The following is a 13,933-nucleotide window of genomic DNA, read 5'->3' as shown; positions in this document are numbered from 1 at the left end:
AAAAAAATGTCTGTCGGCCTGTGTAGGCAGACATGCAACCACATGAAGCTGCCTTGACTCTACAGAGGGATTTAATATAAGTTAGTGGAATTTTTCGGGGTGTTTTCGCAATTGAGGAGGACACACCTTGCTATGTCTTTGTCACATACAGCTGAGTAGTAATTAAATCCCAAACACAGGTAACATACCATACTCTGTGTTGAGCTCATTAAACCTCTTGAAAAAAAGAGTGTACATTCCAGAGCCTGACTTAATGACAAACACACTTTTATATTTCCTGACAATTTCACAACTTTCAGGCATTCCTTCCATGTCCTTTTATTGTATTCCACTGGTGAGGAATACTCTGGAAGGTTCTCTGGTGAGTCAGTGGTCATTATGTAAGCATGCCCGATTAGTATTGTGCAAATCATGGAAATATTCTATAAAGATATACCAGCAGATAAACAGATCTAGACATGTCTGAATCTATGTTCGCTCGTCAAAGTAAGTCCTGAAGAAGTACGTACTGTTCTCTAAGATCTTCAAGCTACTTCTCTTAAAACACCAAGTTGCCTCGCAGGAAGTCAAACCTTGCTGCAAGAGGGATTGTTCAATTAGTGGGCAATGCTGCATGTCTCAAGAAAATGACATTATCCCTCTTTAGCTCTTTACTGGGCTGAACCTAAAATGGTGAAACGATAGTGGTGATATCTCTTACTGAATCACAGAAACACAGCAATAATGCATTAGCTTCTACATTGGCCGATATACCCTGTAGGTAAAAAAGCTGAAACTTATTTTTCTTTACTGGGGCTCGTTCGGGCATGATGTTTATCGTTGCAGCCACACCTTATATAACTCATATTAATGTGTTGAGTTACCTGCAAAAACAGGAAGAGTAAAGCAAATATTGAACTATCTAAAAGCGAACTAGCGAGCTGATATGCATCGTCATGGAATATTAATTTGTTTGACATGTAGCGTTTTCATCCTGCTATACAAGTTCCTGGAGAAACCCTGATATCACAAGTTGTGCCAGCTAAAATAAACAGAGCACCGTTGTTGTTGAACTTAGCAGATCAGTATGTGGTATCATGGCGTCTGTTGAAAGTTTTTGTTTTACAGGGAACAGCGGGAGAGCAGTTGTCACCCTGTTGTACCTGTTGTGCACTAAATATAAGGCGCAGTGTAAAATGTGTGCAGACAGACTGAGGAGAAGTGATAGGAGAAGCAAAACAAATACATCAGTCCTGCTGTCTCTCTGGCAGGTCTTGGTTATGAATAATTTATTCAGGATGACGGATGTTTTGGATGTTTGCTTCCCTGGCTCACAGCTGTAACTGAGGCCTGCTACCATGCTGACGTGGCTGAAGGTCAACGGTGCATCCTGAAAAATGAGCAGGTCGACTCAGTCATGTTTCCTGGCACGGTTATTAGTCCCTTTTGAATTTAGCAATTTATTTGGTCACAAAAGTGTTTGACAAACTGAAACTTTGGCCTAATGGCAGAGGTGGGAAGTAGTGAGGACAAATACTTCGTTATGTACATTTTTCTGTTATCAGTACTTTACTCCACTACTTATTTTTCGTTACTTTAGTTTGAATCTGCGTTTGGTGTCGTGATCATTATTATTTAGAGTCTATTCATTTTAACACAATCTGTGTATCCATCATTTCCTGGTCTTCTCTAAAGAAGAGGGACCAATGAAAACTCTGTTCTATTAATAAAAAGTGAGGTTGGTAGTTATGGGTACTTTTTACTTAAAGTGGACCTATCATGCTATATTTGAATAATATATTGTAGGGCCATACCTATATAAAACATGTCTGTGAAGTTTTTTTTTCAAAATACCAAACAGATCATGCATTTTAGCCATGCCTCATTTCGCTCTATTTGCTCTATTCCAGCCCTGTTTTTGCAGGGGGCTGATTCTGTGGCAAATGAGCTGCAGCTGGCCACGCCCACCTGCAAAGGAGGGGGGCGAGGCACGAGCGTCATGTTACCATGCTGTTACCATGCTGTTACCATGCTGTTACCATGCTGTTACCATGCCCTAATGTTTTGTTAGCTGAGCTGTGTGATTTTATATGTTATGTATCTCTCTCTGTACAGCACTTTGGTCTGGAGGTTTTAAAGTGCTATATAAATAAAGTTGGATTGGATTAATTTACTTTATTTGGGACACACACACACACACACACACGGCTTGAACTAGTGGGAGAAATGGCACTGTTTGTCTGTAGCCAATGCCTTGAACCTCGGCAAAAATTGAATTAGAAAGTCAAGGTATGAGGGAAAAAGAGAGAGGGTTGTGTTTTCTGACACTTGATGAGTTTCCTGACACACCGGGGACACATATTCATGTATAAAAGACGTACAAAAATGCATTTTGCATGATAGGTCCCCTTTAGGTACATTTTGAAGCCCATACATTTACTTGAGTAAATAAGTTTAGTCAGTAATTCAACTCTTAGTATTTTTACACACAAGTATCTGTACTTCTACTTCAGTAAAGAATGTGTATACCATCTCTGCCTAATGGTGGCGCTATATGAGAAGCTAAGAATGAACAGTTATTCTAACTCTTCCTCTGGGGAATGTATCCGATACTAGTTTGGCTATTTTACCAAAAAAGAAAAGAAAATCCTGCTATATGAGATATAAGAGGATCTCCAGAAGCATATACAGATTATGACAAATCATCAAATTCAGATATTTGAATTTGGACCAAAGTGGTTGACCCAACTTTTCAACCTATATTGACATAAATACACTGCACACTCAACTAAAATGAATAAATGTATGTACTGTAGGGCTGGGCAATACGGAGAAAATATCAATATCAAGATTGTTGATCAAGTACCTGAAAAGCAATATTGTTTGCTTTCACAAAATGTCTCGATGTTGAGAATTTAGATGAAGGATTGTAAGTGAGGTGGATTTTCAATGAGTAAGCAGGTTGAGGAAAGCAATAAAGCAGCTAGAACTGTCTGGGAAATGTAGAAACATCACTTTACTGTAATGCAGCCTTTTCAAACCATCCACAATCTAAGATATCTAGCCTTGTATCACAATACCAATGTAATACAGATATATTGCCCAGTACTAATGTATAATTATAGGATGGTAAATCAAGCCAAAGGCAGAGCACAGAAAGGTTTTTGGGAATAGACACACAACTGAAAAACATTGAGAGTTATGAACTGAGATCATAACTCTCGAATCTCCAGGGAGACATTTCGGAGTTGTAGCAGGATAACAGTTCCCAAAGAACAATGGTTGGTACTTCCTAACCGCCACATGGAAATAAAAGTACAATGACTCGGTTAACGACTCTGTGGCAAGTTTAGAAACATTAAAAACTAAAAGGCAGGAAACCGACAACGTGAGCAGGTGGTGCGGTTAAGGTGGAGTCGACGGAGGAGGCTTTCAGCTGGCTGACTGAGGAAATCATTCCCAACTCTAGTGATTACGTCTGAACCCCCCGCTGCAGACTAACATGGACCATTGATTTCTAAGTAGGGGGCCGCAGCAGTATAAGACCTGGGTTTGCTCAAGTAAAGTGTTTTAAAACCATTTGTTAGTCATCAGCAAACACGAGCTGGAAAAAAACGGAGACAACAGTCCGTGGAGAGCCAAACTCGGGGATATTTCATAGAGCACATCGGCCCGGGGGACATAGCAGCACTCTGCACGTAGTATGTGCAGCGCTGAGTGAAAAGGGCAGGGGGAGATGCAGCAGAGTTTTACATGGTGTAATGGCTGTGAATGCTTTTATCTCTCTACTAAATCAAACCGCTAGCAGTCACTGTGTATTTCCTTCCTGGTGTTTTATAGAGTGTCAGAGGCCTGTTTTCCATTTATTTGGTTTCCCCGTTTGCCACTTTCTTTCTTCATGTTTTCCACTTTATAGATTGTATAAGGAGGAAATGACAGTTTATCATTTTTCTAGGTCGGGAGCAAATAAAGACGTTTATTTATGGTCTGATATACAGACCACTGTCAGGGAGGTGTTTAGGATCTGGCCTGGAGATTGAGCACAGGGGGATTTTTGTAAGCTGTAGCTTGATATCAGATTTGAGGAGATATTGCCTGGTGTGGCAGGTTGGTTTCCTCACAGTGAGAAGAGAAGGGAAGCTTTCTTGGCAGATTTGTATTGCCAAGAGTTATTTTATTCGATCTAGTGTTGGGGATGGTTGATTTAGGAATTAGAAGGGGTACAAATGTGGGCGCCAAGTCAAGAAATTCAGCATTTTTCGTAACAAATGTTCGTACTTGGGTTTAACTTATTTGCTATTTTAGTTTATGAGTATAGCTAGCATGAGGATGCATGTGTCTCTGAAGGGCTTTAATGATATTAATGTATCTATGTGTGTGTCATCAAATAAAGGCATAAACAGGATATATTTATAGTTTTTTATTGTCTTCCTTCATAAGATACTTACAAAACACACATTTTCATGAACACTACATTATCACTGTGTATAAGCTTGACACAGTACAGTGGTTATATGCACGCAGTATTTGGTGTACTACACTCTGATATTCATATACGTGCTGCTGTGTAAACAAATCTAGCATCAAATATATTCAAATTCCTGCCATCTTATTGGTCAACACCTAGATATTTAATAACAACATCAATGCTGTATAAAAGGTACTTCACCAATGATTTATTGCTGACTGCATCGTCAATATCAATAAATAGAAATAACAAGAAAAGGCTATAAAACTTATAAGGACACACATAATTCTATCGTCACAAACTCATTAATGTCCAAAAAAAAACATTCAAAAGTTTGAATGTGTGAATGGCTAAGTGTGGAAAGGACTTATAAGGAAGCAGAAAGGAAACTGAAAGTCTTCAAAGGTCAGTTTATGATTTTGGCTCTTAAGGCGAAGACGGAATCCCGACTGTTAAATACCAAACAGTCGGGCGGTTAAGTAGCCGTAGAGTTGGTAAAGAACGTGATGGAAATGATTTCACTAGCCTTCTGTGTCGTCCCTGCCAACGTTAAACTCTGTTATCTCCTTAGCGATGCGCTCTGCTATGGCTCTGCTGCTGGCGATGATCAGCCTCCGAGACATCAGATCAAACGCTCCACCTGGGTCAAGGAGAAAATAATGAGTATTACTGGTATCATTCTGAAATTCTAATTGTTGGTAAAAGACTGGAAAATAGAATTTGGAATGTGTTTTGCTTTAACCTGAATCCAGCAGCTAATGGCCTGTAAAGCAACCATACTCCTGACATTTTTAAGGGCGTGAAGATCACATTTCTAGAATTGGTATTCCTTATTGAATAATGTTGCCGTTTATATATACTCTAGTTTGCTCATAAAAAACGTATCTTCAAGTAATTGCCATGTTTTGTTGGTGTTCTATTTATTGTTGCTCAAAGCTCACCAGGTAATGTATTATTTAAGTCAATGACTATTACGCCCTTTAGTAATACGATTAAATTCATTACTTGTCAAAAACAGAATAAAACACTGCTAGTCATTATGACAACAGGGAAGCACATACTGTGTATGCCAGTGGATATTTTCTCCTTCATAGATCTGGCTTATTGCTCCGGCAGATCAATGAAAACAAACACAATGCATTCATTTTGATGCTTGTGTGGGTAGAAAAACAATTGCTGAATACTAGGCTAGCCAAAAGGGGAAGTGTTATAAATCAGATGGTGAGGGCGTGGGCGATGATTTTCCAGGATCAGCATTCAACTCATTTTAGAATTCTACCCTGTGCAGAATCACATTGTTAGCGTGAGAGCAGATCAGGGAGTTATGACCTTGTGTTGTTGTCCGAAAGACTGTGCTGGAGGGAAGATGTTGCTATAAGTATGCTCCAAAACACATGTATCTTACTTAAATACAAAATAGAAAGGGAATGTGTTAACCAAGAAGGTTATTTATCCATCTCCTTATTTATTAAATAGCAATCCCATTGTAAATTGTGCAGGGTTGACTTGACAAACAGCTTCTAAAACATCCTAAATCTCATTGGCAGTGTTGCCTAAAGTTAACACCACATTTCTCAGCTTCCTGTTTTAAGTACAAAGCCATCAGCTGCAATGCTCCCCACTTTTTACAAATGTGTATTAGGCATTCATGAGCAGAAAGAGGGATGAAAACCAATAACAAGGAGAATTAGTTCAGATGAATTATTCATGAACTTTAATAACGTCCGTTGTGTTCACGCTTTGTTCTGTAAAATAAATCTCCTTCAGCACTTTTCGCAACATTTAATCACCATGTTGGCTGCTTCACGAGCAAAAAGAGCTCGAGTCTTCTCAGTGACTCACCTGAAATGTCCATGATCACTCCTCCAGCTTCGGTGACGACGGCTGCCCCCCCCGCCATGTCCCAGCAGTGGATGCCCATGTGGTAATAAGCATCAGCCGACCCACACGCTACCAGACACATGTTGACAGCTGCACTGCCCGGGGAGCGGATGCTGCGGGGGAAAAGGTGATGTTTGCTCTTATTTCACTCCACAAGACACACTGATAACCTCCACTTGTGAGAACGCCCGAGCGGCCATGGAGGCAAAATAGAAGAAGCAGGCAGGTTGGTGTTTTTCCACAGAAAACTGTTTTATTTTTCTATCCACTATGAATGTTTTAAGCTATAACCCTTAAAATGCTCATGCAATCCACACCAATATGTAAAACATTTGTAATTGGTATACTCTAATTACTTCTTTCAATGCACTAGTTTTGAAACATTGTTATTATTTGCCATTATGTACCAGTTGTAGGTCATGAGCTTAAAAACTATCCTAGCAGGGGACCCCACTATATTGAATTTAAAACTGTTAGTGGCAGATTTAACTTTAGTCTGCCTTTCCAGACAAACAAGGGATGAATAGGAAGTAGTTCACGCATGCAAACCAGCATCTTTAGAAGGCACAGGAAACAGAAGGTTTCAGACACAGAGATAAGTAATGATAACAATCATAGTTTTAAAGAAGTGACTGCTATAACTGACTTCCCTATCCAAACACCACAACCTTGTTTGATTTAACACCAAACAAATACCACAGTTTGCTGAAGTACATGAAACACCAAATCAACCAGATCTAAAAAGGTAACATTTGCACAGGTGTATATTTACCCATGCACAGGGATGGTGAGGATGGTCTTGACGTTAGCCAACATTGTATTGAAACGCTCAGGATCCGCGCTGAAGTTCATTTCTGTCAGTACGATGGATCGGCTGATATCTTGGATCGAAACACAAAAAATATCAACAAATTAAAACCTATTTACTTTTCTGAATGTGCAGAACAGCGGTGTGAGGTTCCACTGTGTAGAGATGTTGGCACTAGCAGATATTAATGCTGTGACGTTGCCTCCACCTGGTGGAATGATTGAAAACTGCAACATGACATGATAATCAATATTTACCTTCTTGTCCAGACACTTTGATGGGTTTTCCGTTGCAGAATGCCCCTTTCCCTTTCCGTGCGGTGTACATTTTGTCCTCTATGCAGCTGTAGACAACCCCAAACTCTATCTGAGGCAGAATAACAGCAGGGAGAGAGGCATAGAAAATATAACAGCCTTACACTGGGGTTGATGCAATTACCACGCTGATGTTTCTTTTAATCAAAATGTTACAGAGTCAAAAGAAAAAAGTGATTTACAAACCCACCTCTTTCTTCACAGTGAAGCCAATTGATACAGACACAAATGGGAACCTGCACAAAAGAATTGAACAGTTCAAAAACAATCCCTAAATGAACTCCCTTTAGGTTTAAGCTCAGCGGAATCAATGCCTATTATCAGTTTAGTTTCATCTACATCGTCTAATTATCCCTGACAAGAGAGGCCGACCCAAGAGAGAGAAGCTAATTAAAAGATAAAAATAGATAAGGAGTGGCAGATACCAAAGAAATCCACAGCCGTATCGGGGCTCTGAATGATTTATACAGCATTAGAGGCAGTACCTGTGAACAAAGTTGGTGGTGCCATCGATAGGGTCGATGATCCAAGTGGGGTCGTCAGTCAGAACGCTGGGAGCCCCTGCTGCCACTGACTCCTCACCTATGAAGCTTCAAAATCAGACAGAAAAAAAGATATGCAAATAGGCTGTTACATCAGATGTAAATAAATCAGAGATACTACTTAATATTGTCTAATTTCTGTATTTACCTGTCGTCTACTACTACTACTACTACTAATAATAATAATAATAGAGTACGTTTTTTTAAAGTGGCTTTCAAAGGACCCAAGGCCGCTTTACATTACAAACAAACAAACAAGTAGGTCAAATAATAAAGTAAAAATAAATATATTAATATATATATATATATTTAATATATATTATGAGGATCAGTTTCCTTTGTAGTCAAGGTCATTTTTTTCCAATGTAGCATTCTCGAGAAGTTTGAAGATCTGGAATTGTTCCTTGTGGGTATTTTGATAATTTCAAGCTTTAAAGATGAAGTATATTCTACTTTGATTACTTTTGGTCCAAAAAACAAAACAAATAAAAAAATAAAAAAATAAAAGCATTCAGTGCTTCCCAACCAGAATGCATTTGGGATAGTGCAGATAAGGCTGTGCAAGAGAATTAAAGTCTTTATATTAATAGTTAACTGAAATAATAAAATGCTTATAATTTAAATTTGTTGCGGTTTTATCCTTGTTGGGTCTTTTTTTTTTCTCACATAACATCAGATGTATTTTATTCTAGATTACAATTATTAATCTGACATGTGAACTACAACAAGACAACAGCATGTATAACACAGAGTGAAAACTATGATCCAAATTACAAACAAATTAAGTAAAATTAGTCAATTGCAACATGAAATACCAAGGAACAGACAAAAGCAGCATGAACACTAGGGGGAAACTTTAAAAGTCTTAATACAAATACAGTCTCCCATGTCCTGCAGTACTTTCAAAGCATTCATTTACCACCTAGCATCTCTCTTTGGTCCAATACCTGTGAGTGGGGTACTTCTCCTTGATGGAGGATATAATGAGCTGTTCCACTCTCTGGTCTGTCTCGGTCACCAGGTCAACCGGTGAGCTCTTCTGCATGACGGTGATGTCCTTCTGCAGCGCCTCACGGATCACCTGGCAGAACCACAACAATGACCAACTCAGGAGGGGATGATTTGGATGGCTGACTACATCTGGAACTTTAATCAAGCCTAATGACTTTTCTGTTATGGTTTTATACTGTGGCAACAATGATGGGTCAGAGATGAAGAGGTGAACGCACCAAATTCTGGTCTTACAAATTAGTGTAACTATAGGAATCATGCACATTGTTCTTTAAATAGTCTTCAAACTGCAGATGGAACTGAATAAGTGAAAGCCTCAATATATTATCGTTGGATGACAATCACAGTTTCCTTACACACATTAATGACATAAAAAACAAGTTCAGTTTAAGACCTTATCTTGAAAAGTTAGCTCGATGCAGCGTGTCACCTTGCCCAACATTTTATTTTGAAATTTGTAAGAAAAAAGTTATACGTTCTGTTTCATTTTTAAAGCCATTTTTACACATCTCTCGACCTCTGTCAATATGATTTATCCTGTTTCTTACAGCTGTTGTATATAATGTACTTAACATGAGTATATTGTAACACTATGTTTATTATAATATACATCAGTAGTGTTCACTCACCTGTCCAGCCTTTTTGGTGACCTCCACACAGTGGTCCATGCACTCTTGCCAAGGATCACTCATGTTGATTGGTGATGAAGAGTATATAATCCCCTGTGCCGTTACAGTTTATAACTTTAACTTCCTGTTGAGAAAATTAGACTGAATGTTGGTTTACATTCAAAGTAACAGTTACATATAGACCCGATGAGCTACTGGCTGCAAACAAATAATTAAATGCAAGTTAATATTATATACTTCTGGGAATGTTGTAGTTAGCTGAATTAGCTTAGAATGCTAGTTAGCTTTTACACGAATAAACTGTCGCTGAGCATAATGACAACTACGGCTACAAACGTACACATGAACGGTATAACCAGGCAGCTAAATAATGCCTAACATTAAGGTACACAAGCTACGAAAGTAAGCTAACTCAACCCACCTCCGGACGGACTGACTTCACCTGACAGTTTTGACTTTTTAAAACTAGCTTAATGGAGGGCGGGACTAAAGGCAACTCCTGCTGTCATTGGTCAACCTGTGCCGCTGATGTAAAGTCTCCGCTCTCATTGGATAGAAGGCTGTCATGATTTATCCTGTTGTAAGCAAAAGAGGAAGTAATGGTTTATTCCCCAAGTGTCAGTATTTATATTTCGTGTCATATTTATTTTGTATTTGTACTGCAACTGCTGCACAACAAATCCCCTAGTTCTTATCTAATCTAATCTTATATTTTATTGTACTATTCATCTTCCTAAACCTTGTCATCGGATTTATGAATAAAATCTTCAATGCAGGTTTCATGAAATATATAACCTATTCATTTTAGTTTTGGGAAGGGAATTTTAATATTTACTGTTAAAGCACATTATAAAACAGTGCCGCATGTTTATCATCAGTAGTTATAGCTGTTTATTTATTTAAAAATATTATGCAGTATATTGAAATACATAGGCTACAGAATAAAATAATTATTGTAATAGGATACAAAAACGCGGCTGCTTGTCTATGTGTATAGCAGTCACCGGCAGAAGTATTTACTGCAAAAGTTAAAAACAGTTGAGCCAAAAACAAATAACAACTCTTAAGCATAACTTGTTTTTAGATGTTTAGTTCAATATTTATCTTCAAATGTAAAGTCAGAGGGGACTAAATAAATAAATAAATGTCTATCTTCTGTAAAATGCTATTCCAACACCAGAAGAGAAAAATGATGATATGCATACAAACCTTCTTTAGTCCAGTAGGTGGCAGCAGTTGCACTGTATGAAATGAGCACTACTACTGTAAAGCCATGCTTTTTGTGAGACTATTGTTGCTGCAGGCAACTTTGGATGTTTGTGTTGACATTAATAGATGTCAAAACATGTTAAAACCTGTAATACATATCAAAACCTGTTCCCATTGACCTTAACACAGCCTAATTTACAAAATAAGTATTCTATGTGCAAATCATATTCAGACTTATATAACAATCCACAAAAGTCCTCACAGGAAAAATACGAATATAATGCTTTCCTGCAATTCCTTAACCATTTCATTGTTTCGTTTGTTGCTGCTGGTCTCTTAAACTACTTTTATGAGACAGCATTTTGGGCCTCAGTGACTTGTACCTTTAGACTACATCTCCTAAGACAAAAGCCCCTCTCATCAAAAGAGCACCAAATTGATCAAGTAAAATCACCTTAAATTACAGTGAAAAGGAGGGGGAAAAGAGACATTCACATGTCTATTGGCTAGGGCTCCAACTGATTTTACGTGATAGGCTCCACTGAAAGCCCAGCTGGACTACCCCCCAACATTAAACACATTGTGGTGGGACGGTGTTTCAATTACATCACACTAGTCAACTCTAGTCTAAGGTAATGTACAGTACAAAGACCTATATTTTATTTCAAATGATGCAGGGGACTTGAATTAAATGACCTTTTCACATGATCCTCAACATTTGAAAGACTTGCTTTCCTTCCAAAGTTTCTAGACTATGAAGTAAGTACAAATAATCAGTCCTGCCTCAAAGCCCACATGAAGGAGTAACACTTGTTTTGATGTTGAATGATTTATCTTGTGCTTCTGTAGAAAGAAAGAAACTGAGAAAGAGTGTTGAACTAGGGCACGCACTGACATTCTTTAATGTGAAAAGACGTTTCATCTCATTGGAAATTTGAGCTTGTGCAACAAAGCTGGGTTTGTATTTGTGAGGTCAAGTCATATTTGCTTAGCTTTTCTTGGGAAAATGCTTATCTCATTTGATCTGCAGTTTCAGTTATTGCTTTTTGTTGGATTTCAAAAAGGTGTAGTGTTTTGCTGTAGATATTGAAATGTCATTCAATTTAGTAAAGAGCACAAGTGATGTTTTGCAAAGCAATGGTGCCCCCAAGGTCTGCTACAATATTTGTTTTTCCAATTAATCCATATCAAATTTCTCTAAAAATAGAAACTTCCTATTAAAAAGATAGGACAAAATGCCCCACTCTTCCTGATAAACCAAGTGTAACGATTAATCAATTATTGTTTCAAATATTTGCAGATTAATATTTAGTCTTTTGAGATAGTTGACTAATCTTTATGTGTAGGTTGGACTGTGAGGAGATCTGGAGACAGTTTGAGGAGGCGGTTGTCTGTCAGTCCTCTTGTAATGTCACTGTGGAGGATTATAATCACATGTCTTATGTAATGCCACAAACCTGGCCCTGCGATAAGGTGAAGAAGTGTAATACATATCAAAACCTGTTCCCATTGACATTAAAACAGCCTAATTTACAAAATAAGTATTCTATGTGCAATTTATATTCAGACTTAACAATCCACAAAAGTCCTCACAGGAAAAATACGGATATAATGCTTTCCTGCAATTCTTTAACCATTTCAGTTTTTCGTTTGTTGCTGCTGGTCTCTTAAACTTATTTTATGAGACATCGTTTTGGGCCTCTGTGACTTGTACCTTTAGACTAAATCTCCTAAAACAAAAGCCCCTCTCATCAAAAGAGTATCAAATTGATCAATTAAAATTACCCTAAATTACAGTGAAAAGGAGGGGGGGAAAGAGACGCAACATATCCACTGTTGTTTTTATAAATTTGTGAAAGTTTATGAATACAAAGTACAACTGAGAAAAATAACTCTACCCTTGGACGCAAGGGTTATCAGAAAGCAAAGATATCTAAATTTGAACCGTGGATATTTTTGAAATGTCTGTGGAAATAGTTCCACGAAAGGAAGTAGTGTTTGGATTATTAATATTAGGCTTCCTTTTAATTGAGTTAATGATTCATAAACTTCCCCTAAACGCCTAATGTGGCAAATATTTATGTATGCATACTATACATTATGGGGAAGTATTTATCTCAGCAAATGTGCCTAAAAGCCTATATGACTATATTTCAGTTAGTCAATGAAACGGTGAATAATGTATGAACGAGTGCTTCAGGTTTTGGATCAGACGTTGGCTTCCTTTTATCCGAGGCTGTATTTGGTTATTAACCTCGGGGCGTTTTATGTCAATAAGCCCGGGCAGTCCTGTGGAGACGCTCTGTTCTCCTGTAAACAGCGCTAATAACGCAATTAGCTTTTAAAATACGAGGGCATCGTGTCATCCATACTGTTTTACAGATTAACCTCAGACGGCCTTTATCTCACAAAGAGGTCACAGACATTCTAATTCATCACAAGCAGCTAAGAGGCGTGTGGCGCAGTGGACTAGTGTGCTGGTGTTCGGAGCAGGGCAGCACAGGTTCAAACCCCACTGCAGTCAGCATGTCGTTGTTTCACTGGGCAAAACACTTCACCCCAAATTGCTCCTGTGGGGATTGTCCGCCATATTGAGTATGTACGTCGCTTTGGATGAAAGCGTCTAACAAGTAAGGTGGAGTCTGGCAACACTAAGGCATACATTAAATCCACATTTGTCTAGCCTAGAGAAATATTATTATACATTTTAGGACAAGTATATTAAGGATCACATGTTCAGAATATTTGGTGCCAAACAACATGGGATGAGTGGATGAGTGTTGGTTTGGTTAATCTGATTCTCTTGACAGTACATACATCATTTTACTCACAATTCAGCAGCAACAATCTGAAATAATCTTGATCATTATGTTGATAAGACAGTAGATCAGGGGTACTCAAACTTTTTTGTTAAAGGTCCACTTGTGAATTTTATACAAGGTCAATGGTCCGGATCAATGCCAGTAAAGTCCCCCCACCCCTGGAGCGGAGCAACGAAACTGAAATTAAAAGAAGCAGTTTCGCCGCGCTATGCATGGGGTTTCCCCGACATGTCGTTGCAGAAAATTAAAGGGCGTTTCATGTTGTTGTGG

At 38.3% G+C, this 13,933-nt stretch overlaps 1 protein-coding gene across 2 annotated transcripts; it reads right to left on the bottom strand.

Moving 5' to 3' along the window:
- Positions 1–4,384: 4,384 nt before the first annotated feature.
- LOC104946572 (inositol monophosphatase 1-like) lies at positions 4,385–10,215 on the bottom strand. Of its 2 annotated transcripts, none has more exons than XM_010772432.1 (9): positions 10,053–10,215; positions 9,633–9,749; positions 8,940–9,073; positions 7,936–8,040; positions 7,641–7,686; positions 7,394–7,502; positions 7,101–7,209; positions 6,290–6,441; positions 4,385–5,087 (listed from the first exon to the last, which is right to left on the bottom strand). In XM_010772432.1, the coding sequence occupies exons 2-9, from the start codon at positions 9,693–9,695 to the stop codon at positions 4,969–4,971; spliced, it is 837 nt and encodes a 278-aa protein (XP_010770734.1). In that variant the 5' UTR covers positions 9,696–9,749; positions 10,053–10,215; the 3' UTR covers positions 4,385–4,968. The 2 variants fall into 2 exon arrangements, with proteins under 2 accessions (XP_010770734.1, XP_010770735.1); XM_010772433.1 differs by having other exon boundaries at positions 9,633–9,756; positions 10,054–10,215.
- Between the last annotated feature and the right edge of the window lie 3,718 nt (positions 10,216–13,933).

This window comes from Notothenia coriiceps, unplaced genomic scaffold (assembly GCF_000735185.1).
Source record: "Notothenia coriiceps isolate Sejong01 unplaced genomic scaffold, NC01 NC01_scaffold00011189, whole genome shotgun sequence".
Taxonomy (NCBI): domain Eukaryota; kingdom Metazoa; phylum Chordata; class Actinopteri; order Perciformes; family Nototheniidae; genus Notothenia; species Notothenia coriiceps.
Note: the sequence above shows the minus strand (reverse complement) of the source record. Positions and strands in the feature narration are given on the sequence as shown.

What these genes read in the sequence shown, in the direction of transcription:
- LOC104946572 (XM_010772432.1), bottom strand. Translation starts at nt 9,695, where the DNA reads ATGAGTGATCCTTGGCAAGAGTGCATGGACCACTGTGTGGAGGTCACC. An exon ending in CAAAGTGTCTGGACAAGAAG is followed by an intron (nt 7,210 to 7,393) that starts GTAAATATTGAT and finishes TTTCGATCCAAG; the next exon opens with ATATCAGCCGATCCATCGTA. An exon ending in CTCACCATCCCTGTGCATGG is followed by an intron (nt 6,442 to 7,100) that starts GTAAATATACAC and finishes TTTCCCCCGCAG; the next exon opens with CATCCGCTCCCCGGGCAGTG.